Consider the following 25,488-nt stretch of genomic DNA (forward strand, 5'->3'; position numbering starts at 1 on the left):
AATCCCGATGTTGAAAATATTGAACATTGTTGCCTATTGTGCTGACTGAGGTACCAAGGTAATGTTATCTAGCTGGCAAATTAATGATTTGTAATAACCAGAAAGCACCAGTTAGAATAGTTTGAAAATTATAAACCAAATCAATGATGTTTCACATCACATCGCATAATTTTCTATCCAACGTGTGTTTATGAATTGATAAACCTTTTAAATAAAAACATAATGTTCAATAAAAAATTAATGTTTTAATTTGTGAACTATAATAATGATATTAAATATATCACAGAAATATGTTATTTCATTTTACGTGTGCTATACTGCAAAAAGTTTATCAGTAAATCTCTGTTTTGAACAGAAAGCACTATAAATGTTGGTTATACTGCAAAAATTTTCAGATTATATGCAACTTCATAAATATACAAAAGCATTCTTGCTGGATATATTGTGTCTGAAACGAAAATGACAATTTACGACTATTACGACCCCACTGACTTTTATTGTAGAAGGCAAAAAAAAAGAAAAAACATTTTTCAAAATATCTCCTTTTGTGATTTACAGAATAAATAAATGCATATAGGTTTGGAAAACATGAGGATGAGTAAATGATGCAATTTTCATTTTTGGTTTAACCTTCCCTTTAAGCATTAAGTTTACACTTGCAGCACACGCAACAAGACTGAACATGCCACGTGAAGGATATTTTGACATCTGCAAAGGAGTGGCAATGCTCAGGCACGCATGAAGAGCCCCCTTCCCCATCCCATTACAAAAGGAGGAGGATTTCCACTACGCTGTGGGCATGAGTTCCTGTTTGGGATTTGGGAATTTGACTTTCAATTCACACAGGCTTTTGCGTTTTCTATTTAAAGGTCACAGGATATTGTGAAAAAATCCCCCAAACTTTTAATAGCTTTTTTCAGGTGTGAAGAAGGAAGAGTGTTGTTAGGTGTCCGGTGTTCACACGGAGATGAGACTTTGACTCACATTTCCTTCTAAAAACTTTTAAAAAAGTTGGACCCTTGCCACATTTAGAAATGCATGAATATAATTGAATAACATTGAACAAAATTTAAAACAAATTTACATTCAAGACAGTAGTTTTCAAAAAAACAAACAAAAAAAAAACACTTTTTTTTTTTTTTTGGCATCAAAGGTTCCATGAGGAGCCTTAAACAGCATTAGAACCATTCCATTGGACAAAACATTCTTTATAGTGGAAAAGTGCTCTTTAGATTATAAACATGTTCTAGACAAATTATTCTTCTGTATGGCATTGCTTATCCCCTTTCCACCAGTAAGAACCAGGTGCTAGGTCAGAGCTAGAGAAAACACCATTAGAAGGATTTTTTTTTTTTTTTTAAAGTAGTACTATACTCTGCAGTATGACACCTGTGTGTGAAAACTCGTGGAGAACTGACTTCATACATTAATTAAAAACGCCTTAAAAGTTCAAAATGACTAAGAAGAGTGTTCGTTCTGGGTTCTCTTTGCTATCTATGTGTTCATATACTTACGTCACTGAAAACCAAACCCAAAAACCAAAGAAATGCTCAGGAAAAATCGTAGCCTCTAGCAAATCCGGACAGGCAGACACTCCTCGCGTTTACACTTGCAGGCGTGGTTCCGAATTCCACTTCCTCCTCACCCTCATCATTACGTTTAAGTAACACAACACCAGAAACTTAGGCGACTTCAGTGCTTGTTATTTGGATGTAACTGAGCAGGAAAAAAGGAAGTAGCTTACTTCAATATTATGGCAGACAAAGGACCTATTTTGACCTCAGTCATCATTTTCTACTTGTCCATCGGAGCCGCGATATTTCAAATCCTCGAAGAGCCGAATTTGACATCAGCTGTGGACGATTATAAAAACAAAACTAACTATTTAAAAAATAAATATCCTTGTTTAAGTGAACAGGTTCTGGATGAGATCATTGAGGTAAGCTGCATAATTTGATTCCACAAGTAAACGGGTTGGTGGTTATTAGCTACATTTCACGAAAACTTTTCCCAAGAGTTTCTGTGTTTTCAAAGTGTTTATTATAAGAATCGATTATTGCCGACGTGTAACATTTAACGTTGCTGCTTCTCGAGCACAATCGACTAGGAAAGTTCACATCTAAATAGAGCGAATTTCTGAATTTTTTTTTTACCTGGTTTTGTTACTCATTTATGCATACAGAACCTTCGTCCTTCAGAAGTCCTATACGAAACAAAGCTAAACTTTGTCTAAACCGTGTAACATTTTTGGAGGTGACGGGGTTCGCGATCGTAAAAAAAAAAAAAAAAATACCGATCGCGCTGTTTCGTGTTTGTAGACTTTCTCCCCCCATGGGCAATAAAAGTGGCGAAGTCATTCTAAGGAATGTGCCTTTGCCAGTCATATTGTAGCCTACACACTCGTGCGCTACAAAGTATACCACGAGAAAGCGCGCGCCCACGTGCTTTGTTGAACGAAAACAAAGCAAGCTTGTTTATGATTGTTTCGCTTTGTTACTGTTTGTTGCTATTCAAAACTACCTTCAAACTTCTAGTCCTAATCTTAGTACTATATTTTCCAAATGAATTGAGAGAATTTTGTGACATAAACGACCCCTTTCACTCCACCTAGTATCATAAGTTTTAAGTCTACTCATAACTTACATTTAACAACATTTTCTGTCACATCTCATTCTGGTTCATTTGTTAATAGATAGTCAACAAACCAGTTGGCTTATGCACTTTTGTATAGTATCTAAACAAATTACATGTTTGAAACGGGATATGCCTGCTTATCTCATGGTAACCACAGATGTTTCATTTGTCACAAGAGAACATGTACCACAATAGAGAGGAACCCGTCAATACCATTGCAGAGGCTACCAAATAATTACTGAAAAGATGAACTAGTTTAAATTCAGTCAAACTATAAGAACAATGACATTCCTGTGGACATTAGTGCAGATACTTGTTTCACAACATTTAGGATTTAATTTACAGTAGGGGCTGTTGATACGGACAGCAACAATGGCATCACGTGTACTATCTTCACTGATCTCAACTTTTAAAACATAAATATTACTTTTTATGTAAATAGTTGTGTTTTCAGTTTTTTTTTGGGATTGTATGTTTACAGTCTACACTGACCTGTATAACTCTAGGCTATACTAATATTTTAAATACTGTAACATTTCATTTAGAATCTCTAAGGCTCTAATTATTCGATTGTTAAATTTGACCTTAGCGCTTAACATGATTTTTAAAAACATGTAAAAACCCGACATATTTATGTTTCTTAGGCGTGATGTAACATGTGGCAAAGAAAGCCTGTTCTACGGGTTTTCATACCACAACATTGAGATGGTTTCGCAGTGGTGCCATAGAAGTACCATTTGCTTCCCCAAAGAACCTTTCAGCGAACCTTTCTTAACATTTTAATAATCTATAGAACCATATTCCACTATAAAGAATCTTTTATTCAGTGGAACCATAGATGCCAATAAAGAACCTTTATTTTTTAAGAATGTAATATACTGTAATTTTTAAGTGAGCTGGAAGATGCTCAGTAGTAGTTGTTTTTGCTGTAATTTAAAGGAATAAGAACTGTACATTTAAATTAGATGTTTCAGTGACATATAAAGTCAGAAGGAGATCAAGGCTGTACTAGGGCGTAGTACTCTTTTAGTCAATTTGGGTTGGGTGTGTTTGTTGAAGTAGTCGCTAAATTAGGCATTTAAATAGCCATGTTTACCGTCTGCAGAGATAGTAAAGCATGGCTGCAGTCAGCCTAACTTGTGTATATGAAGACATGGGTTTATTTTGCTGATATCTCCACAAACACTAAACACTCTTCCTCTTTTCCTGTTGTTTTGACTGTCTGACGTATGGAAGCCTGTTTCCGTCTCTGAGTAAAAAATAAAATGGTTAACCGTTAGATTACGTGTAAAATAAGAAATGAAGTTTCTATCACAGAATAACATTTAAATTGTCACAGTTGTGAGATATAAAGTCAGTATCAAGAAGTAAGGTCACCGTTACCTTTTTACTCTGAGGTGGAAACCGGTTTCTATAGCTACTAATGTGATTTGGAACACAAATGAAATAAACCCTAAACGGAAGCATACTTGAGTAGAAGTACAGATACCTTACATCGAAAATGGACTCTATTACAAGTTACAAGTCACCAATTCCAATACGACTTATGTAAAAGTCTTGGAGTATCTGATTTTAACAGTACTTAAATATTTTACTCATACTGAATGGATGCAAAGATGCACTAGTGCTCAACACCCAAGAAACATGCGGGTGAGATGAGAAATCATGTTTATTTTCTAAAATCGAAATAAAACGAACACCTCAATATTGCAATAAATCAAGGTCAACACAACAGCCTCTTAAACATCTACAAACTCTCAAGTCTCAGTTAAGCTCAATTGCACAAAAAGGCCATAAGTAAACCAATATCCTTCAAAAAAAGGTCTCATCAATATAGCAGATAAATAAAATAATGTTAAGTAAAAATTAAATAGTAAAAGAAAGAAGTCTACTTGCACTGGATGTGCTGGTTTCGGCCTCATCACCTGTGCTGTAGTCATGTCCTCATCTCATAAATCAAACACCTGCGATTCAGCAACTACCTGCTAATGCACTCACATTCACATAAAGTAGCCTTGTTGACAAGTGTGTGCAAGTAAAGGCAAAACAAACAAGATATAGTACCTTCAATGCCCATAGATGGCAATATCACTTCTTTATAGCAGAAAAAAAACTGCTACAAAAAAAGTTAGGTGCCATGCAAAATGTAATGTGTAACTCATCACAAATGTATTGGAGTAAAAAGTACATTTATTTGTTCAAAAATGTAAAGTAGAGAGTAAAAGTTGCTAATATATTTGATACTCAGTGTCTTTGTTACTCACTCTTTGATACTCACTCTTTGATACTGTAGTGCAACTACAAAGTAGCCACAAAGATACTTAAGTACAGTAACTAATGACATTTACTCAAATAATTTACACCTCTGACCCTAAAGGTAAAGGTGTAGAATTTTTCTTTCATCCCCATTGTTTACATACAAACTTTGTGTATTTCTCTTCTAGTTTCATACTCCGTTCACAGTGTGCTCAATTGGCATTTGTATTTATTTTTATGTATTATAGTTAATATTCTGTTTTCTGTTTCAACATCAGGTTGTGGCTGAGGCGGCTGGAAGAGGCGTGACTGTAACAGCAAAGAAACAGTTCAACAACTGGAGTTGGGAAAATGCAGTTATTTTTGCTGCCACGGTCATCACTACCATAGGTAGATATTCCTATAGAGACATACAAGTTAATCTTACGTTTCAAAACATTGATTGGTGGCTAACATGAAGTTGGGCAACAACTCGTTGTGTGATGTAGCCTATAGAATGCAGTCTGAATGCCCCTAAAATTCAAGATAAGTGCAGAAATCCCCCTGGATGAGTTTTTGTCTTATCATGATATAGTTAAGCAATAGTTATCACATAAGTAATGAGCGCAATATCACGCGAGTGCTGTTTTTTCCCCGAATCACATGAGTGCAAATGTGATTTTATACAAGTTCAAGATATAAGTTAATATTGTGTATATTTTAGACACAATTTAGTTTTTTTCTAAATTTTGCGGATTATTACCTTAAAGGAACACTCCACTTTTTTTGAAAATAGGCTCATTTTCCAACTCCCCTAGAGTTAAACAGTTGAGTTTAACCGTTTTCGAATCCATTCAGCCGATCTCCGGGTCTGGCGGTGGCACTTTTAGCTAGAGATGTTCCAATACCCTTTTCCCCTTTCCGATACCGAGTACTGATCCGATACCTGGGTGTGTATCTATATATACTACTAGCCCTGTATGAATTGCTAGAATTATCTTATGGTGTGCTTCAGACTTATCCCTTAATAAAACATGAACATGGTGAACTACTGTATTTATTACAGTATTTTTATTATCTGACATGCATTTGACAGTAATATTATTTATTTTTCTTGAACTTCAAATGCAGCCACAAATCTAACACTGCAAACTGAAAAAGGTATTTTAGTTTTACAATATAACTGTATAAAAAACAGTGCAACGAATAAATGTAGGAATATATAAAAATATATATTAATCAGAAAATAATCTCTTTACAACCATCTAGGCATTATTATTATTAGCAGAGACGTATTATTATTATTACATAGAGACGTAGATAAATCTACTGTAGGCTACAACAGTAGCCCAATATATTCAGAATTTCTTCACGTTAAACCAAACTTTTATTTTGACGGGTTGCCGTGAAGATGTCACGTCATTGAGTGTCTGTGTTCATTATATGACACAGTAAATTCTCATGAAGTGACGGTTTATGCGTCCGTGTCCTCATATAGTGACCATAGACTGTAAAAACGCACGTAGAGGTAGAGCAACTGGGGGAGGACAAAGACAGCGAGCGAGTGTCACGCGCGTGTGTGTGCGCGCGGGCGCCCGCCATCCACACAGAGACGAAATACTGCTAAACAGCGGACATAGCTAACGCGTTTTCATTACTTCTTTTGCTGCTCTAAACAGTGGTTGCTTGTGGTAACACAGCACAACTTCCTGTGTTTGCAATGCATTCTGAGCAGCGAAGAAGAACCACGCAGTGGTTAGGCAAAGCTAGCGGTCATAACTAGGTCTTGTTTAAGAAAATGGTATCGGATCGGTACATGGGTTCAAGTACTCACCGATACCGATGCCAGAATTTGTTGTGGTATCGGAGATATTTCCGATACTAGTATCGAAATCGGAACAACTCTACTTTTAGCATAGCTTAGCATAGATAATTGAATCTGATTAAACCGTTAAAAAAATGACCAAAGATTTGATATTTTTCCTATTTAAAACTTGAATCTTCTGTAGTTACATCGTGTACTAAGACAGACGGAAAATGAAAAGTTGAGATTTTCTAGGCCAATATGGCTAGGAACTATACTCTCATTCCTGCGTAATAATTAAGGAACTTTGCTGCCGTACCATGGGTGCAGCGGCGCAATGATATTACGCAGCACCTTAAAATAGTCACCAGCATGCTCTCTGTGCAAGCAGGTTGTCACGTTGGTTATGTTGATGGAAGTTAGCCTATTTTCAGGTGCTGCGTAATATCATTGCGCATGCTGCACCCAAGTTCCTTGATTATTACGTAGGAATGAGAACACTGCACTTGTGATACAAAACACACCGGCTTGTTACGGCCCAGTTACCAGCTCCTATATTTTGCAGTAGATTAATTTAGATTGATAATAATGGGTAATAGGCTTGCTGCGATAGTCGGTGTTAGTGTTCAGGAATAACACCGGTAACATCACTAGCCCGCCGTGACTACTTGATTTTAAGTGCTGTATCTGTACTTTTACTGCGCTATTTTCCCTAAACCTGCCGTCGCTACATTATGTTCATTTTTTTTTTCCAACATGATTGCTAAGGCGAATAATCCGTCCTGTGACTCCATGCGTCATGCGTGTGACTCCCGTCAAATCAACCATGATAGCGACCAGCCTAGAGTGAGAGGCACGTGTGCTTTATGAAAGGGGGTTGTTGCTGGTTACTGTATGTAACCAATAATGCTGATGCAGGAGCTGGCCAACGTAAACTGCGTAGGAGACTGACATAGACTTGAAGAAATTATTGAATAAAGTTGTTATTTTTGTTTGTTTTTTGCGCACAAAAAGTATCCTCTACACTTCATAAAATTAAAGTTGAACCACTGGAGTCACATGGACTATTTTAACGATGTCTTTACTACCTTTCTGGGGCTTGAAAATGTTAATTTAAATTTCTGTCCATGGAGGGGTCAGAGTGCTCTCGGATTTCATCAAAAATATCTTAATTTGTGTTCCGAAGATGAACGCAGGTCTTGCGGGTTTGGAACGGTATGAGAGTGAGTAATTAATGACATCATTTTCATTTTTGAGTGAACTAACCCTTTAACAGTAAAAACCAATAATGCACAGTATTGGACCCAATCCGACAAATAAAAGGTCCATATCGTACGGATGCCAATACTGAGTATCGGATCGCCGCATCCCTTTAGAACATGAACGTTTATAAGTAGTATTATAAGAGAACCAGCTGGGATGTGACCAACCTTTAATGTTGAATTGAGATTGAAATGAAGTCAGTTGAATTTTTTTTTTCAACATTGAAACAATGTTTATTGCTAAGGTCTGAAAAGGTTAACAAAGTATTTATAAATCAATATTGAATCAAAAGTAAGAAGTTGAAACATCTAGATATTAACGTTGATTCGATTTGCAAAATTGAAATGCTATAATGTTGATTTAACCGTGAGTAAGCTGGGAATGTTGTCAGGGCACAATTCATTCTTAAAATAATGATTTGCAGGGTAAAAAGATTAAATCTTTAGTTTTCAGTGTCAAAGCATTATTTTTAGTAGAAGATTGAATTGAGTGTCACTAGGATTTGTATGTACAATAATGGTTCTCAGATCTCCTAATGACAAATATTTAACATGGACTTGTTTACTCAATGATTTCAGGTTATGGTAATGTTGCTCCGAAGACAAATGGAGGCCGTATATTCTGTATCTTGTATGGACTCTTTGGCATTCCTCTTTGCCTCACCTGGATAAGTGAACTGGGTACATTCTTTGCCGGCAGGGCAAAACGCCTGAGTCAGGTGCTCCTCCACAGAGGCCTCACTGTGGTAAGAATATCATGATCAGAGCCTTCACTTCTCTAAAGATGAAAACAATGGTTTTAACATTTCCCTGTTCATGTTTCTCCTTCACTACAGAAAAAAGTACAGTTCATCTGCACCATTGTATTCCTTTTATGGGGTTTCCTGGTTCACTTGATCATCCCAGCCTTTGTGTTCATGACTATTGAGGACTGGACTTACTTGGAAGGCCTGTATTTCTCTTTCACCACCATGACGACTGTTGGTTTTGGTGACTATGTAGCTGGTAAGTAGATTTGTGCAGTTTTTTTGTTGCAAACTTTTTCTTTTTTTTTCAAAAAAGTCTAACTGTGGTACCTCCAAATGGCTGTAAACGGGTGCTTGGAGGTCTGTGGAAAGACAGATTAAACCGATTTGACTGATTTAAAGAAAATTCTAAAAGTTTTTAAATGCCTTTGATGCATAAAAATAAAATTTTCATCACCATGTGGGTGCTGCTTCTCTTTAGTTCACCCCAGTAATTTTCTATAGGGTTCAGGTCAGGGAACTGGGATGGCCATGGCAAAAGCTTTTTGTGCTCCGTGACACATTTTTGAGTTGATTTTCATGTTTGTTCCAACCATGCTAACTCTGCAAGTGCTGTGTGTTTGAATCGCTTATAATTTGCATTTAGGAATGCAACATTCATCATGACAATTGTTTATAAATCTGTTGTTGTCAACAAAGAGAAGCGATAAGGTCTTCCTGTGGTTTTCTGCCAAAATAAAACCTCAATGGTTTAACGTTTGAAAACAAAGAAATTAATCTTTTCAGAACTGATGTAAAGCATATTTTTCATGTTTGTCATTGTCATGGACAATGTGTTTGAACACTTAGTTGTTTAATAACATTTCAAAGTGTTTAAATTCATTTGACTGTTTTTATGTCAGACGGTACAACCAAATGTATATGTATATACTGTAGTTGTACCACCTGACATGGAAAATGTACCAACCTACCCATACTTGAAATGAGCAGTTTTTACTCTTCCATAAGGATGAGTTGGGGTCCTCTGGATGATGCATTATCATGTTTACTCTTATTACCTTGTCAATTTATTAATTTTTAATTTTATTTTAGTCTGTTCATTTGATCGGACAGTTGCACCACCTGACATTTTGCGGGTTTAAGATATCAAAACAAAAAATATGTATTTAAATGTACTAAAAATTAATGAAATTGAAATCAGTTTTATAGAATAAATTGATATATGTCATGCATTTATAAATGTTTCTAAAAAGGAAATAATGTGCATATTTTTGTGTCCAAATGCATTGTCATTGACCCAAGGCACTTTTTTATGTAGAGCTGCTTTGGAATAATGTATTGCATAGATAAATTAAAAAAATTATTCCAATTATGGAATTAGATACTTAAGGTCAGGAATCAGATACTTGTCTAAAATTAAAATTGATTCTGCTTATCTATTCCTGTGAGTATTTTAATGTCATTTTTAAATCGTTAAAGTGCAAGAAGATGCAAAAGAGAACTGAGCAGCTGTGAACTGTTTTCTGTGAGCAAACATCTGAAGCATGCACACAGAAAGCCGCCTCTCATAATGTGAAAATACTGAATTGGGTTTTTGGCATTAAGACGTTAGAAAACCCCTGGTATATCCTACTCTTTGAGCCCAGTGGAGAGGGGGCGTACCTTAAAAAAAAAAGATTTGCTCCACTATTAATCTGAGATGTAGCGCAAATCTTGGGTTCGCCTCGTTCTGTCCACCATACACTAGTCAACTTACGAGTGTCTGTTGCGTTGTTTCCTGCGATTTGTGATTCTGTATAAACACATGCTGCTTATGTTTTGAATAAAGGAAATTCACTTTGTTTCTGTATAGGTGTGAACTCAAAAAACAACTACCCGATTCTCTACAGATTCTCTGTGCATCTATGGATCTGCCTGGGTCTTGCCTGGTTATCGCTGTTCTTCAGCTGGAATGTGCATATGGTGGTCGAGGCTCATAAAGTTCTGAAGAAAAGGAGGCTGAGACGCCACAAGCTGCCCATTGATGACATGCCGGAAAAAAAAGTAGTAAAAAAAACACAGAAGCTGCAGCCTCTCACTGGAGTCATCGACATCTTTGATTTCATGTCTGAGAAGGTGGAAGACTACACCGATGTCATCCGAGCTATCGGAGCAGATGAGAGAAGGAAGAAGCAGGAGGAGGAACTGGCACGGTCCAAGAGCTGCAGTGACCTACTGCAGGGCCTGGTCATCCCACTCGATCACTCTCCTCGACTGAAACGGCGGTTCAGCGTCAGTGCGAACATGCGCATGGATATTTCTGGAGAGTCAATAGATGGCCTCAACAACAACCACCAAGAGGAACAGACACTACTGAAAGCGCACCACAGAGACCGAAAAGACCCAAAGGTTGGACAGTGTGCATGGGAAACCAGAAAATCTGACCCATCAATCTTTCAGAGCCCCGTTCAAAGCCCTACCATTACTACCAGTAATAGGGGTTCAAGATTCTCAGTGTCCAAAGTATCAGAAGATCATTTATTAGGGAAGAGAAAAAGCATTGGTTGAAGAAGAGGCTGATCTACAATGCCTTCGAAAACAATTCAGGTCTGCTTTAAATCAGTAGTAGGGGATCAAGATTATCCATGGCTACAGTACCGAAGACTATTAGTTAAAGCGAAAAAGTATTGGTTGAAGAAAAGACTGATCTACAAAGTTGTAGTTTGAAGAACTGATCTACAATGTCTTCAAAAGCAATTCAGCTCTGCTTTAAATCATTAGTAGGGGATCAAGATTCTCAGTGTCTAAAGTATCGGAAGACTATGTATTAAGGAAGGGAAAAGGCATTGGTTGAAGAAGAGACTTATCTGCAAGGTCTAAAAGACTGAAGAAAATGCGACAGATGTGAAGATCATTATGACTGAGCTGATACTATCAGGAGCACTAGAGGAACTAAAAAGACTGTAACTTCAAGACCCAAGAATGTTGCTCTGATCTGCAGACAGGTGCATCCTCTTGCCAAGGCAAGCTGCAAAAGTGTTCATTGCTTTTCACAGTATTGAAAAACGTTCAGGTATCACACAGGGTCTTGCAGCCAGTCTGTGACCAAGATAAGGATATGAGGGTTGGCAGAGGAAATGAAACAGATTTCCTTCCTTGCCCTGGACCTTCACAGACATTGGACAGGTTGGGTGTGGCACAGTGGTTTTAACCATGGGTTTTTCATTCTTTCTCTAGATTTATGTTACCAAAATGACAGTTAGGACAAATCTCTGGCTATGTTTGGAATGGAATACTAGCGCACTGCTAACTGTGCAGTTGACCAAAGAATTTGCAAAAATAATGACTTTTCAAGCAGGTTTCACAAATATTACTTGTGTCTTAGTTGGACAAACAGATAGCCCCGCTCTCAATTCACGCCATTGGTTGAACCAATATGCTTGTGTCGGGATGCTCAAACAAACAGAGCAAGGTTTTGATACCATTGCAATATTGTCAGAGGGAATCAATTCAATGTTAAGATGAGATTGTGTCTATATCCATATTTAGTATAGATGGATGGAATAGAAAATTAACATCACCTTAAAGTTCTATTGAACCTGGAACATCCTTTTAAAAATAGTGAAACACCATGCAGAATGAGTATAATGCTGTTATTGTCAGATGACCTCATTGTATGTATAAATCGGTGAGTTTTATTCTGTTACCCATTTATAAGAATTTTATCTATTCAAGAAAGAGCTGTTTGTATTGTGCATTTAATAGTGCTTCCTCACTATTATATACTCACTAAAGTTGATCTCACTGCATTGTGGGATACAGTATTCCACGCGGTGTCATTTCATTAGACTGAACATTTTGCCAAATGTTGTAGGTTGTTTTTGCTATATTTGCATACTGCAAATAGCATGCCATATAGTTTATGTATTCTGAATTCTTGAGCATACCTTCTGTCTTGAATGCTGTAGCAGTTCAGTGGCTGTTCAACTTGCACTTTGGATGCATTTAAATATTTAAACATGGGCCTACTGAGGAAGCATCTTCTCAGGCTTTCAGAAAATTGCCTCCTCATGAAAGATTTCTCTATGGAAGATGCGTTATGGGACGTAACTTGATCTTACCACCTGACTGATTATGGATTTTGCTCAAGAATTTTGCCATTGATTATTCTTTTGTATTTTGTGTTTTGTATGCCACTTTTTATAATAAAAAGTATTTTTTTCACAATCTCTTATCTGCTGTTGCCAAACAACATCCGGTCTGTTTGCAGAAGTGATGAAATTAGTTATTAAACATGACTGAGAATGATGAACAACCAAGTTCTTAGTTAAGTTCTTCCCATTTGCATTTACAACATTTCTAAAAACACATCTTCGACATAAGATAAAAGCGCATTTGAATTCCATTATTATCATCAGTTAACTGTAAAATTGTTTTTCCAAGCATAGTAAAGTTCATAACAAAACTAATGATTGCATAAGTGTTTTTAAATTCAGATTTTATTAAATGTTTAGTGTTCAAAGGTTAAAAATGAACCCAAAGCGTAAACATACATAATGCAGCATTTACTTCCACGATATGAAAACGGATGACAAAAATGAGTTAAATTACTCAGATTTGCTTCAGTAACATTTAGACATCAGTTAATTTATTTACATTTAGACAGTCTTCAGCAGCCCTACTTGTACATTTTCATGTTAAATATTTTGCAACATTGCTGGTGTGATACAGTCCTTATATCCCTTCATAAAACAGAATTATGGATGTGAACTTAACTTGCGCTTTGGTCCTATATTTATTATGAATGTTTCTCTTGATGCTTTAACTGTTGCCATGCAGTGCATATTTGTATTTGCATATTTGCAAGTCAAGTAAAAAGGCAAAACCTCAAGTAGTTTGAATGTTTATGCAACTGCCAAAAGTACAGTCATAGTTATGCTCTGATGCGAATAAACAATTATACAGATGGCAGTGCCAATGGCAGTTGGTCAGTTCAGTGTTCTGTATAGTATTCATAAGGCGTCTTTTTCAGTCTGTAGCCTAACCTTTTTCAACCCTGCAAAAAACAGCAGCTCCATTACTGCTATCCTGAGGAATACAGTCTCAATCACTTAGAGGTCAACAGCACCTCCAACATGGAGGACTCCTGTACAGTTCAAATTAAGGCGTGGTCGCTTTTACGAAATTCCACGGGCGAAATATAGTCATCTTAGTAGTAATCGACGTGATTGGGAATTTAACTTGGAGCACTACTTGAAAATGTCCCTATGTAGATTAGTCACCGGATCCAAGTTTGTTGAAATGAACACACAACTTTTGTGTTTAACAATACAAAGCTGCTTGTTTTAGAAGTGATTTCTGAGTAAGTGGCGCTTCATGCATTGACAATGAACAATAGACCTACTTTGCCCGCAAAATTTCGCCAACGTTTCGATAATGTGACTGTGACTTTCCAGCCACTTCTTAGTTCACTCAAAAATCAAACGTTCAGTCATAATTTGTTCAGTCATAAATGCTCATACCATTCTAAACCCTGTATATGATTTGATGAACACAGAAGACGAATCGCTATTTTATGATCAGATATTTTATGAATTAGAAAAAAATGCATGGACGTGCTTGAGAGAGAGAGATCGCAGATCATAAGCAAACTTGAGACTGAGGAGACATTACACATCATATGTCTTTACGGGATCTCTACGGGATTTGTGTGAACGTGTGCACAGATTACAGAAGGTCACTGGCAGTGACACATTATCAGTGTATTTTCCGGAATTTCTGTGTGAAAGGGGCTATTCATGAACTCAGTTTCTCAATGATCTGATCATTCCGGTTGTTATATGACTATTAGACACGCAGTGTCCTTTTTGAAGGTTGAAAAGTTCCAATGCAATAATTCAAATTGCATGGAGGAGAATAAACGTTCTTTAAAATTTTAAGGAAGAAACTGGGGTTTGGAGCGACATGGACTAAATTAGGATTGAATGTTAATTTTAGTGTGAACAATTCCATTATTTTTTTACTCGTACTACAGCCAGGGGTGTCCAAACTCGGTCCTAGAGGGCCACTGTCCTACAGAGTTTAGCTCCAACATGCTTCAACACACATGCCTGGAAGTTTCTAGAATGCCTAGACCTTGATTAGCTGGTTCAGGTGTGTTTAATTGGGGTTGGAGCTGAACTTTGCAGGACAGTGGACCTCCAGGAGCAGGATTGGACACCCCTGTACTGCACAGATGGCCAAAAACCACATTACATTGTTTCACTGCTTCCCCCTATGGATTAAGGAGCGTGTGCCACTGGCAGACCTGCTGTCCCTCTGACTCTTTCATCTGGGTCCAGTGCTCCTCTTGTTCCTCTGTGGTGCTGTTTAGGCCCAGAGCAACCCAACCCACCCGCTCTCTCCTCTTCATGCTGCTCCGCCGACTGTACACCGACACCTGCAAGGTGACCTCAGATAGCTGGAATAACGCCACCTGGAAGACAAATGTCTCTTTGTAGCTTGGGTTGGGCTGGCCACGGCAGAATGAGGTCTTACATTTGGACATCTCTTTCCCTTTGGAGTCCAGCATTGTAAGCTTCACATAAGTGTCTGATGGAACGGGAAGGGAGAAAGTGAGTTAGCACCACCTGGTGGTGATGTTGAGCTCATGCAACAAGTCAAACATATGGGCTATATTCAGAAAGGAATACTAGCTTACTATTTATTTATGAATACTGTGCAGTATACTCCATAAAGTGAAACAGTTGGCATTATTACACTACAGTAGTATGCTATATTATCACATGACCGCACAATGTTTATCACTTGAACTCATCACACATTCATTTTCATGCTATGCACAAAACATATTGCAGCAGCAATAGTAAAAGTTGTATTATAGTATGCTACTCCTAACATAGCCATGGCGATATTGGGTGAATCATAATTTGCATACACTACAAACTATATACTATGTCAGATTGGAGCAAATGCCAAATCTTAGCACCTTGGCAATCAATACCCAGATAACACAGTGAATATGCATATTAGTCCCGTCCTCCACTCAATCACACCAGCTTGGACTACATGATCCACTCGGTAGTAAACGCAACACAATGTCAAACGAAAATAATTGGTTTAATTCAGATATGTTTGAACCAGAAACTGATATAGATTAAAAAGAGGAATAGCAAATTATACAAAGTCGTCTACAAGTCGGTCAGAATAGTAATGCGAAACGTGTATCATTCTCTGATGAGTCCACATTCACTGTCTTTTCCATATCCGAGAGAGTTACGGTGTGGAGAAGCCCCAAAGAGGCTTAACACCTGGACATTTGCTGCCCAGAGTGAAGCACAGGGGTCGATCTGTGATGGTTTGGGCTGCAATATCATAGGCCCACTACTTCTACTACTCCTAGCGAATTATAGTCCATTGCCAAGACCTGCTAAAGAAAACCGAACCAGACTACCGGTTCTGGAAGACCATGTGCACCCAATGGTTCAAGCATTATACCCTGAAGGGGGTGCGGTGTATCAGCATGATAATGCACTAATACATACAGCAAGACTAGTGGTTTGATGAACATGAATGTGAAGTTAAACATCTCCCATGTTCTGCACAGTCACCAGATCCGAATATTATTGAGCCAGTTTGGGGTGTTATGGGAAAGCATGTCAGGAAACGTTTTTCTTCACCAGCATCACATAGTGACATGGCCAATGTTCTGGAAGAGGAATGGCTAAAAAAACCCAGAAAAACCAGAACAATGGCCATGTCACTATGTCATTCCCAAAACGAATGGATGCTGTTTGGCCGCAAAAGAAGGCCCTTCTCCATACTATTAAATTATTGTGGTCTAAAACCAGATGTTTCAGTTTCATTGTCCAACCCCTGTATAAACAGCATTAAAAACTTTACTTTCACCACAGGGGGTCTTTAACATTGTGTTGTTGAACAACTGATCAATGAATGTTTTAAAGAAGCTGCTTTAGCAGTGTTTTAAATGTATGAATATTAAATCATTATGCACTTTTTGGGGGTAATGAAGTTAGCAAGATGGTTACTTTGACATCACCGTCCCAGTATAGTTCATACAAGTAGAATTTGTGGTAACACTTTACAATAAGGTTCATTAGTTAACATTAGTTAACTACATAAGTTAACATGAACTAATAATGAACTGCACTTTTAAAGCATTTATTTATCTTTGTTAATGTTAATTTCAACATTTACTAATGCATTATTAAAATCTTGTTAACATTAGTTAATGCACTGCAACTAACATGAACACACTTACATGGTTGTTTAAAGGGGGGCTATTATGCAAAATTCACTTTTATAAGGTGTTTGAACGCAGATATTTGTCCATAGTGTCTGTAAACAACCAGTCTATAATGCTAAAAATCCACCCAATACTTATTATAATCCCCATAAATCATAAACAATCTGCCCAAACTGCAGTTCCAGATGTCCCCCTACTCTTACATAAGAAGTACGTTAATTTTGAAGGAAATGTGCCGGAGAATGTTGTGAAAGTGTTATATATTTGCGTGAATCACTTTATGCCGGAAAGCTTCACCAACAAGGGTCAGTACAATGTTGGATTTGTGAAAAAGTTGTTTCTGAAGGATGGGTCAATACCATCGCTTTGTGCTCTAACTTCATATCCAGAACAAGTAAATATGGTACTTCATATTTTGTGAATGTTTCCAAATTTCCTTTCTGAATGATCTTTCTAGAATGATGTACGGCTAATGTGGCTAAAGTTATCATCGTCTCTGAATGTATTCACAGAGACCAGACTTATGCCGTTTTATCCTGAAATGCACACCATCTGCGTAATTCATAAACTTATTCATATGTAAATTATAACCGTAATTAAACCAAATGATATTCTCTGGCTCTGTAGGCTACAGTTCCCACACGAGAAACGACAAATTTTAGATTAACATGACGGTACATGCTATTTGACTAGTTGAATCAACTTAACTCCACAACAACTACATACATTTATCCACTAACCATTCAGAAACATCCAGGTGCAGTCTAAAAGTATTAACCTATTCCTAAATCTCTCCATCTGTGTCGACTCGAACATGTAAGGCTATACTTTTTGGCTGAGTGAGATTCGACCTGTTTTGTTGTAGCCGGAGTATCCGAATCATGTGTAAACAATCTGCCCTCTTCTGAAAATAATTTGCATTTAAAAGGACACACACAAAAACGACATGTTTTTGCTCACACCCAAAAAGGGGCAAATTTGACAAACTATAATAAATGATCAGTGGGGTAATTTTAAGATGAAAATTCGCAGAGACTTAGAGTATCTTGTGAAAATACAGTACAAGGAAACTTGACTGAATGCACATTGTAAGTAAAATGTTGAGCCAGTTGAATACAGCAGGTAAAGAAGGAGAGTTTGTTAAATGGGTGGTTTTGACATTTCGACATGGCAATAAACTTACCTCTCATGATATACAGTTGCCCACTAATGAAGTGTTTTACACAACAAAACAGGCCAACTACAGGACAGGACACAGAAAAAGGAATATGATAGAAAATACAGTGACAGATAAAAAGAGAGCAGTTCAATTGCAAGCAGAACATAGAAAATGGAAAAAAACATTAAGACTGCACATGCATGAAACAGGTTTGCTTTTAAAAAGGATTGTGCAGGTGCATTTCTTACTGGGCAGTTTATCGGTGGCAGAGTTTTTAAAATGGTTGCCTTTAATAACCTCGGCGGACAGTCGCCCTGTGGTGGAGTTGTAGAGGAGACCCAGTAGAAGCTCCGGCGTGGAGGATTCACCAGTGGAGCGGTACGACAGAGCTCCCGCACTCCGAGAGACACTCACCACTGATCCGCAGCCCTGAAGAACAGTGACATTACAGGATTACCATTACAAAATGGATTGTTATGACTCTGAAATCTGAAATGAAAGCATACTGCATGCACAAAAACACTGCTTACAGGAACTGAGGTGCCAGGCTCCAGTGTGACAGGCAGAGTGAGTTTGCCCTGCAGATTGAGTTTGGTTAAGTAGAACACCTTCTCCCCTAGGACCTTCTCCTTTTTCATGCGCCGCACACTGTAGAGACGAAACCGGACTGCATAGTCCCCCAAGGCCTCCTGCTCCACACATGAGAACCGAAATGTTTCTGTGAAGACGGGACAGGGTCCCTTCTGCACTCCTGTCTTGGCTCTCTGCTTCTTGGTTGGCAGTAGAACCAGATGGACTTGCCAGGAAATGTTCCCTGTGCTCTTAAGTGTTGGAATATCTGTGGCAGCGGTCACTGTCACCGCAAGTCGTTGTTCACCAGGGTCATATTCGAAGGCCACATCCAGTGTGCCGTATTTCCCCAACGCCTCTGGTTCATATGTTTCTGGAAGGGGTGGGATTAAGCTATCCTATCAGAGAAAGGGAAAGATGGGACAGGTTAAATGATTTTTTTTTTTTTATTAGAATATGTAATTAATGGATGTGCATGTAAAAAATGAACAGCTCAAAATTCTTGAGGGTGCCTGTGTTGGTGACAATGTAAGTCATATCATTGTTTTATCTTTTTTTTCTTCTCTTGAAGTAATAATTTATTGTTTATGATATTTCTTCCACCCTCCTGCTAACGATTAAGAGATAATCAGCTAATTTTTTGCTTCTGCACCTTTAAGACATCTATCTTTTTATAAATCTTGCATCACTTTGTGACTGCATATCAACAATCCACACCATAATGTGCCACTGAAGCTGATATGATTGGGCATACCATAAACTATCAGAAATCTTGTTATGAATGAAGGTTAGCATGGCTAACTACACACTAAGTAGTAAGTGCTTACTGTAGTAGCCTAAGTGCTACACACATCCATGAAAAGTAAAACGCTAACTTAAATTTCCAATTTACTCTACAATAGTAAATTATTCACAGACAGTTTCTAAACACTGAATAGTCATCATTGATAAGATGGTCATGATTTGAAATGTATTCATTTGACATCAGAAAGGTACTGTTTACGGAAATGTGCTGTTTTAGCAGCTTAGACCCTGTGTACACCTGGTATTAAAATGTGTTTTGGTCAATCGGATAACAAGGAGACACATACCTGTTTACAGCTGGTATTTTTTTGTCCACTTTCAACTACTTCTGCCCTAATTTCTGTGAGGGGAGGGTCTATGATATGGTAAATGCATGGGTTTTTTATCTAATGTACAAAATAATCTTGTGTAATTTACATATGAACGTGCCCCGAGAAGACAGAAAAACATACAGAAAGCAGCAGGTTTTGTTTTTGCTCTGATAGCCGCATTACCACGGCGAATGCGGTGAGCGTATGCTAGAAATCAGGAATTGTGAGAGAACATTGTGCTTGGTACATTTTTTGCCTTCAAGCCAAACTTGGGTCTTCAGCCGACAAAGTTTAAGTCCTGTCTGGCTAGCGCACATCCCGTAATGTTTACGCATTAGGTCAGTAGGTGGTCTTTTGTGGCTGTTCTAACACATTCGAACACATGTGCGTCTACACTACAAAAGCAGTCAGGTCAAATGCATTTTCGACTACCTCTGGAAGGGGTAGAAAGTGGACAAGCTCAAAACGTTTTAGATCCCGATTACACCTTTAGCGCCGTAAGGTTTGAATTCTGAGAGTTGCAGTATATAGCACTATGAAACTCTATCTCCAAAAATCAAGCAGCCTGATCTTTGGAGTAGCCTGGCTTCACGTACAAGAAGTCTATATCTGCATTCAGGCTTTCAGTGTCTCCAAATCACAAGCAAACTCAAAGGCAAACTTACCAGATGTGGCCAGAATGAACCAAACCCCAGCCTGAGAATCCATGAACTGTCGTCCTTGCTCCTCATAATTAAAACCATCAGTGATATGACTCATTCATGTGTCAATGAAGTGATCTTTTAATAAACAGCTGAAAATGATGTTACTTTACAATGGTCTCTAAAAGAGAGGATACTAGTGAATGGAAATCCAAACAAACAGAAATGTAAAAAAAAACATGTATGACAGGTGTCTTAGTTTATCAGTTTGGCATTGCATAAGCATTTTCATGGATGAACACACTTTGACTCAAAGAAATTAAAACGTATTTAAAAAACAAATCTCATGTCAAAAAACAAGGGATTTGTGAAAAAAAAAAAACCTTTTGCAAATATTTGTCACAACATAAACTGAAGTAACCGGCTCTCTTGCAGACATAACAACACTGTGTGAGGATTTTGATAGTTTCATTTGTGAATAAGAGCATCAGAGGGTGGGGCCAGGATTCTCATAGAAGAACACATCGGAAACGACGGGACGAGGCGCTCACCTCCGGGCCCAAAACGGCTGTGCTGTCACTAGGAGCATCCTCCTCATAGCCCTTATTCAGGTAACTCTCTGTGTCCTCAGGGTCTTCACTGCCCTCACTTCCGCTGCCCTCTGCCGAATCACTGCGGCCCCTTGATCCACACTTGAGATCGTCTTTGTCCCGGTATGGTGGAGGCTGAAGTTCGTTCAGGGAACTTGAACCTTTTTTCTTTTTAACTGGTTAGTGAGACAAAAGTGCAAAATGATTACATCCTGATTGCAGCATAAATAAAATGATTTCATCAGTCAGACAGTGTACAATATTTACCCTGCTCAGCTGAGGCTTCACTGTTGCAATCCTCATTTTCAGCATCCCTGTTTCTCCACCCACTTCTCTGCTGGTGAGAGGATGAGTCTTTTTGTTTTTTTGGTGTTTCGTCCTCACTCTCAGATGATCCTTTATCTGGACAACCCGCATCTAAGAAAGAACAGAGAAGATCTACAGTCAAAATACCCTACTGTAAACTTTTTGCAGATCAGTGGTATGCTAAAGGAGAAAGAGTCCTTGTTCATTTCTCATCCTCTTATTTAAAACCCATACCCATGTTATTTTAAGATTATTTCTTTTTGAAGAATTTTTACACAACTCGAGCAAAATAATGAATGTATTTGGATCTAGTATTCAAACATTCATACTTTTGCTTTAGCAAGGTTGGGCACAACATTTAGGGAAACAGAATTTTTAAAGGTGAAGTGTGTAATTTCTGCGATACTTGTGGCATGACACAAAACTATTGGTACCAAACACAAAAGTAATGATTGTTCCCAAACAAGTTTCCCAAACTCTCCTTCTCCGCACCTCAAGTAAACTTCCATGGTTTGAGTAAACAGGTAGTCCTGACTAAAACACTGACATAATTGTTTAAGCTTGAAGTTGACAACCAATAAATGGCTGATTAAAAGTGGGATATGAAAGTATTTTAACAGCGAAAACATTACACTCTTCACCTATAAAAAATGAAACATCAGTAAAGGCAAGGCTAAAAAAAATTCACATGGCCTGGGACAGCATTTTTATGGGTGTATCTCAATCAGCTCCCTAGTTCAGTAGTCTCACTATGCTCCCTTACCGGAAATTACGTCACATTTCTGAAGCGCAAAACATTAAATACACAAGCCAACTCAATAAATATAATTACACGCAATAGAAGATTTGAAAAGAGATTTTGGTAACACTTTATTTTGATGGTCCCTTTTGAACATTCTGTTGACTATAAGTAACTTTGCAAGTACATGTCAACCAACTCTCATTAGAGTATTAGTAGACTGTCTGCTTTATATCTGCTAACACTTTATTGTGATGGTCCCCCATCAGACACTACTGACTATAAGTAACTTTGCAACTACATGTCAACTTATTCTAACCCTAGCCCTACCAGTCTACTAATACTCTACTAAAAGTCTAATGAAGTGTAGGTGTAACATTACTTATAGTCAACAGAATGTGTCAAAGGAACCATCAAAATAAAGTAAAAATGGAGTTTATTTTTTATTATAATTCAGCATTTACACACATCGCTAGACAGGTAGTGAACACATCTAGTTAACATTTATAATTAATATTCGGCTGAATGCTGTATGGATATGTAACACAACAATGTGTTTAACAGCATAAAAAATATCAAAAAGATATAGGTTCAGGCTGTTGTTGATTAATACCAGCAGTAAGGTTCTACAGCGTTGCACATTGACGTTGTATATAGTCATGTTGATTAGAAATTGAGTAATCCCTGTCCCAACGTGTAGTGAACCAGGGTCCTTACCGGTGCCCGGATTTGTGTATACAAAGCCGCGTTTCCACCTCAGGAACTTTCCCCAGGAACTAGGGACTTTGGGGTACTTGGTGTGTTTCGACTGCAGGAACCAGCATCTAAATTAAGTTTCGGGTAAAAATTTTCCCCTCAAAAAGTCCCTGTTCAGAAGGTAGTACTTCAGGAACTTTGGGGAGTTCGACTTGGGCACAGAACATGCTGGATGGTTGAGTTCATGCAGCATATTGATTGGTTGACTCCACGCAGCATTTTATTTCAACCACCATTTTAAAAGTCTGTTGCAGTACATGCAGTAAGAGTTGTTTGCTATTAGAATCAACAGTGGAGTTTAAAAAATGACAGATGGACCGACAACAAGGTTCTGGCTTCATTAAGCTTATATGCGGAGGACGAAATCCAGCGGTAACTGGAAAGTCGTGCTGTCCAACGTCACCGGACTAATCTCCACGGTACTTTAGACCGCGATGGAAACACAGACAGCAACAGGTCTGGGGGAAAAAGTTCCTGGGACAAGTTGTTCTGGGTAATTTCGATGGAAGCAGGGATCAATATACTGATCGGGAGCTAGGGAGCTGATTGAGGTGCACCAGATGAGTCCAGTTTCAAGCCTGCATCAACACGTGTTTGTAATTACAAGTATTGATAATTGTTCCTGAAAATCTTAATTTGCTGGTTCAGGTGTATTTGATTAAGTTTGGAGGTACATTTTTTAGGAAGGTAGATTTCCAGGTACAAGATTGAACATCTGTGGAGTAGGCCAGTGGTTTTCAATCCTGGTCCTGGAGACCCAACACTGCACATTTTGTCTCCCTAATCAAATACACCTGAATCAACTCATTAGATGATTAGTAGAGACTCCAAGACCTGAAATGAATGGCTGCATCCAAAAATTGCATACTCTCTTGAGTAGGTACTTATTTTGAATAATTACTTCAAGACTGCTGAAAAAAATCTCGACTGAAGTAGTAGGTCGTCCGGGAACTTTTTTACCTACTCTTTTATGAGTACTGTGAATTCAGACATGCTTCTTTTGTCACATACTGTTTTTCGCCTAGTAGTAGGGAAGTATGCGATTTCGGATGCAGCCAGTGAGTCAGATAAGGGAGGCATCCAAAATGTGTACTGTTGGGGGTACTCTGGGACCAGGGTTTGGGACCCTACTGGGTCAAGTGACAATTTACCAGGTTGTCCTCCCCTTGGGACAGTTAATCGTATAGACCATTGGTGCCAATGGTTGTATGATCTACTTAGGTTTACAATGCTTTTGAGAAACAGCCCTTGTCAGGAGTAAAACTAAAATATTATGAAGAAAGGTTTTAAAACCTATACAACACTATCCATTTGCATGTGTCCTTGGTTAAAACCTAATCAAAGGATTCAATGAGAAACCAAAGAGAACCAGTGATACAGAACCATCCTGTCAGAAGAGCACAGCACAGCAAGTCCAGCATACAGTCTCACCTTTACCCTCTTTGTCCTTCTTTGCCTTTGATTTTGACTTTGAGCTCTTTGACTTTGAGTCCTGAGTGCCCTCCTCCTGATCTTCATCACTATAAACTTTTCCTTTCTTCTTTTGTTTTGATGTTTTACCTTCTTCACATGATGCACTGTCTTCATCTTCTTCATTTCTATCCTTTCTTCTGCCTTTAGAGTGTGTCGTTTTCTCACATCTTTCAGAACCATCATCTTCCTCAACACTATTGTGCTCTCCATTCTTTTCATACTTTGATGCTGATGTAACAGGATCACCAGACATTTCCTGAGAGTCCAGACTATCATTTGGGTGCATCCCATTAGCATTTTCATTGTGGTTGTCACCTTCATTTTTGTGTTTGCCAGACAAGGAGGCACTTTCTTCCTGCGAAGCAGACTCTACGTTTTGTGATGCTTGGTCACTATTCCCTTTCTGGTTGTCTGTGTTCTGAGATGAGCTTTGTGGCTGGTTTGGGTCCCTCCTTTTACGATACCATCCTTTAGCGGGGGCGTAACACCACTCCCACTCATTCTCCTCAGCTTTTCTTGCTTCCTCTTGTCTTTCTTTCTCTCTCTGGATTTCCCCTTCATCTATTTCAATAGTCCACATTGAGTTCTTTTTTGATTTTCGGCTCTTTCGACCTTCTCCATCAGTGTCTGCAGCATTAGCTTCGGTGTCCTGCCGCTTCAGCTTGCTGTTTCCCCTCTCCTTTTGGACTTCGTCAGAAGACCCTTCACCCTCTTTTTTCTCAGATTTGTCATCCTCTTCAGTCTGCACTTTATTGATGATTGTATTGACCTGCTCCGTTAGTTGGTCACTGACAGTGTAGGTGACGTCACTCACTGCAGAGGACAAATCGTCCACGGCAGTCGAGACCGTGTTTGAGACAGAGTCCAGAAGGGAACTGACGGAAGGGAGACTCTGTTGGAAGCTCTTGAAAAATGCCATTGCTTTGCGCCTTTGGTATGTGTCTGCTAACTGACTGCAAATTCTGTTGAAGAGTCAGCTTGTACATTAATCTTCAGGATATTTCATCAGTAACATTTTGTTTGTAAGCATCTCATATTTAAGGAACAAGGATATACAGGACATACAGAACCTAGTGAGCTAACTTGATATAGGCTGCCTATAAGGCCAACCTGCTCCCAGATCTATTTGCTTTCTTTTATTTTTGAGAATTAGTAATCATTTTAATAATAAAAAATAATTTTAAATGGACCTTGATGGCTCTAAATACTAGAA

At 38.2% G+C, this 25,488-nt stretch overlaps 2 protein-coding genes across 2 annotated transcripts; one reads left to right on the top strand and one right to left on the bottom strand.

The window, feature by feature from the left end:
• Positions 1-1,643: 1,643 nt before the first annotated feature.
• Positions 1,644-12,977, top strand: kcnk5b (potassium channel, subfamily K, member 5b). Its single transcript, XM_079830306.1, has 5 exons — positions 1,644-1,939; positions 5,169-5,280; positions 8,515-8,681; positions 8,772-8,940; positions 10,534-12,977. The coding sequence occupies exons 1-5, from the start codon at positions 1,754-1,756 to the stop codon at positions 11,226-11,228; spliced, it is 1,329 nt and encodes a 442-aa protein (XP_079686432.1). The 5' UTR covers positions 1,644-1,753; the 3' UTR covers positions 11,229-12,977.
• A 1,957-nt stretch (positions 12,978-14,934) lies between these two features.
• syt14b (synaptotagmin XIVb) lies at positions 14,935-25,194 on the bottom strand (the record flags this gene model as incomplete). Its single annotated transcript, XM_079830763.1, has 6 exons — positions 14,935-15,251; positions 18,334-18,514; positions 18,616-19,053; positions 20,963-21,177; positions 21,269-21,418; positions 24,234-25,194. 6 exons carry the CDS (start codon positions 25,192-25,194, stop codon positions 14,935-14,937), a joined length of 2,262 nt encoding a protein of 753 aa, XP_079686889.1.
• Positions 25,195-25,488: the final 294 nt, after the last annotated feature.

This window comes from Gobio gobio (genome assembly GCF_949357685.1).
Source record: "Gobio gobio genome assembly, chromosome: 12".
NCBI lineage: Eukaryota > Metazoa > Chordata > Actinopteri > Cypriniformes > Gobionidae > Gobio > Gobio gobio.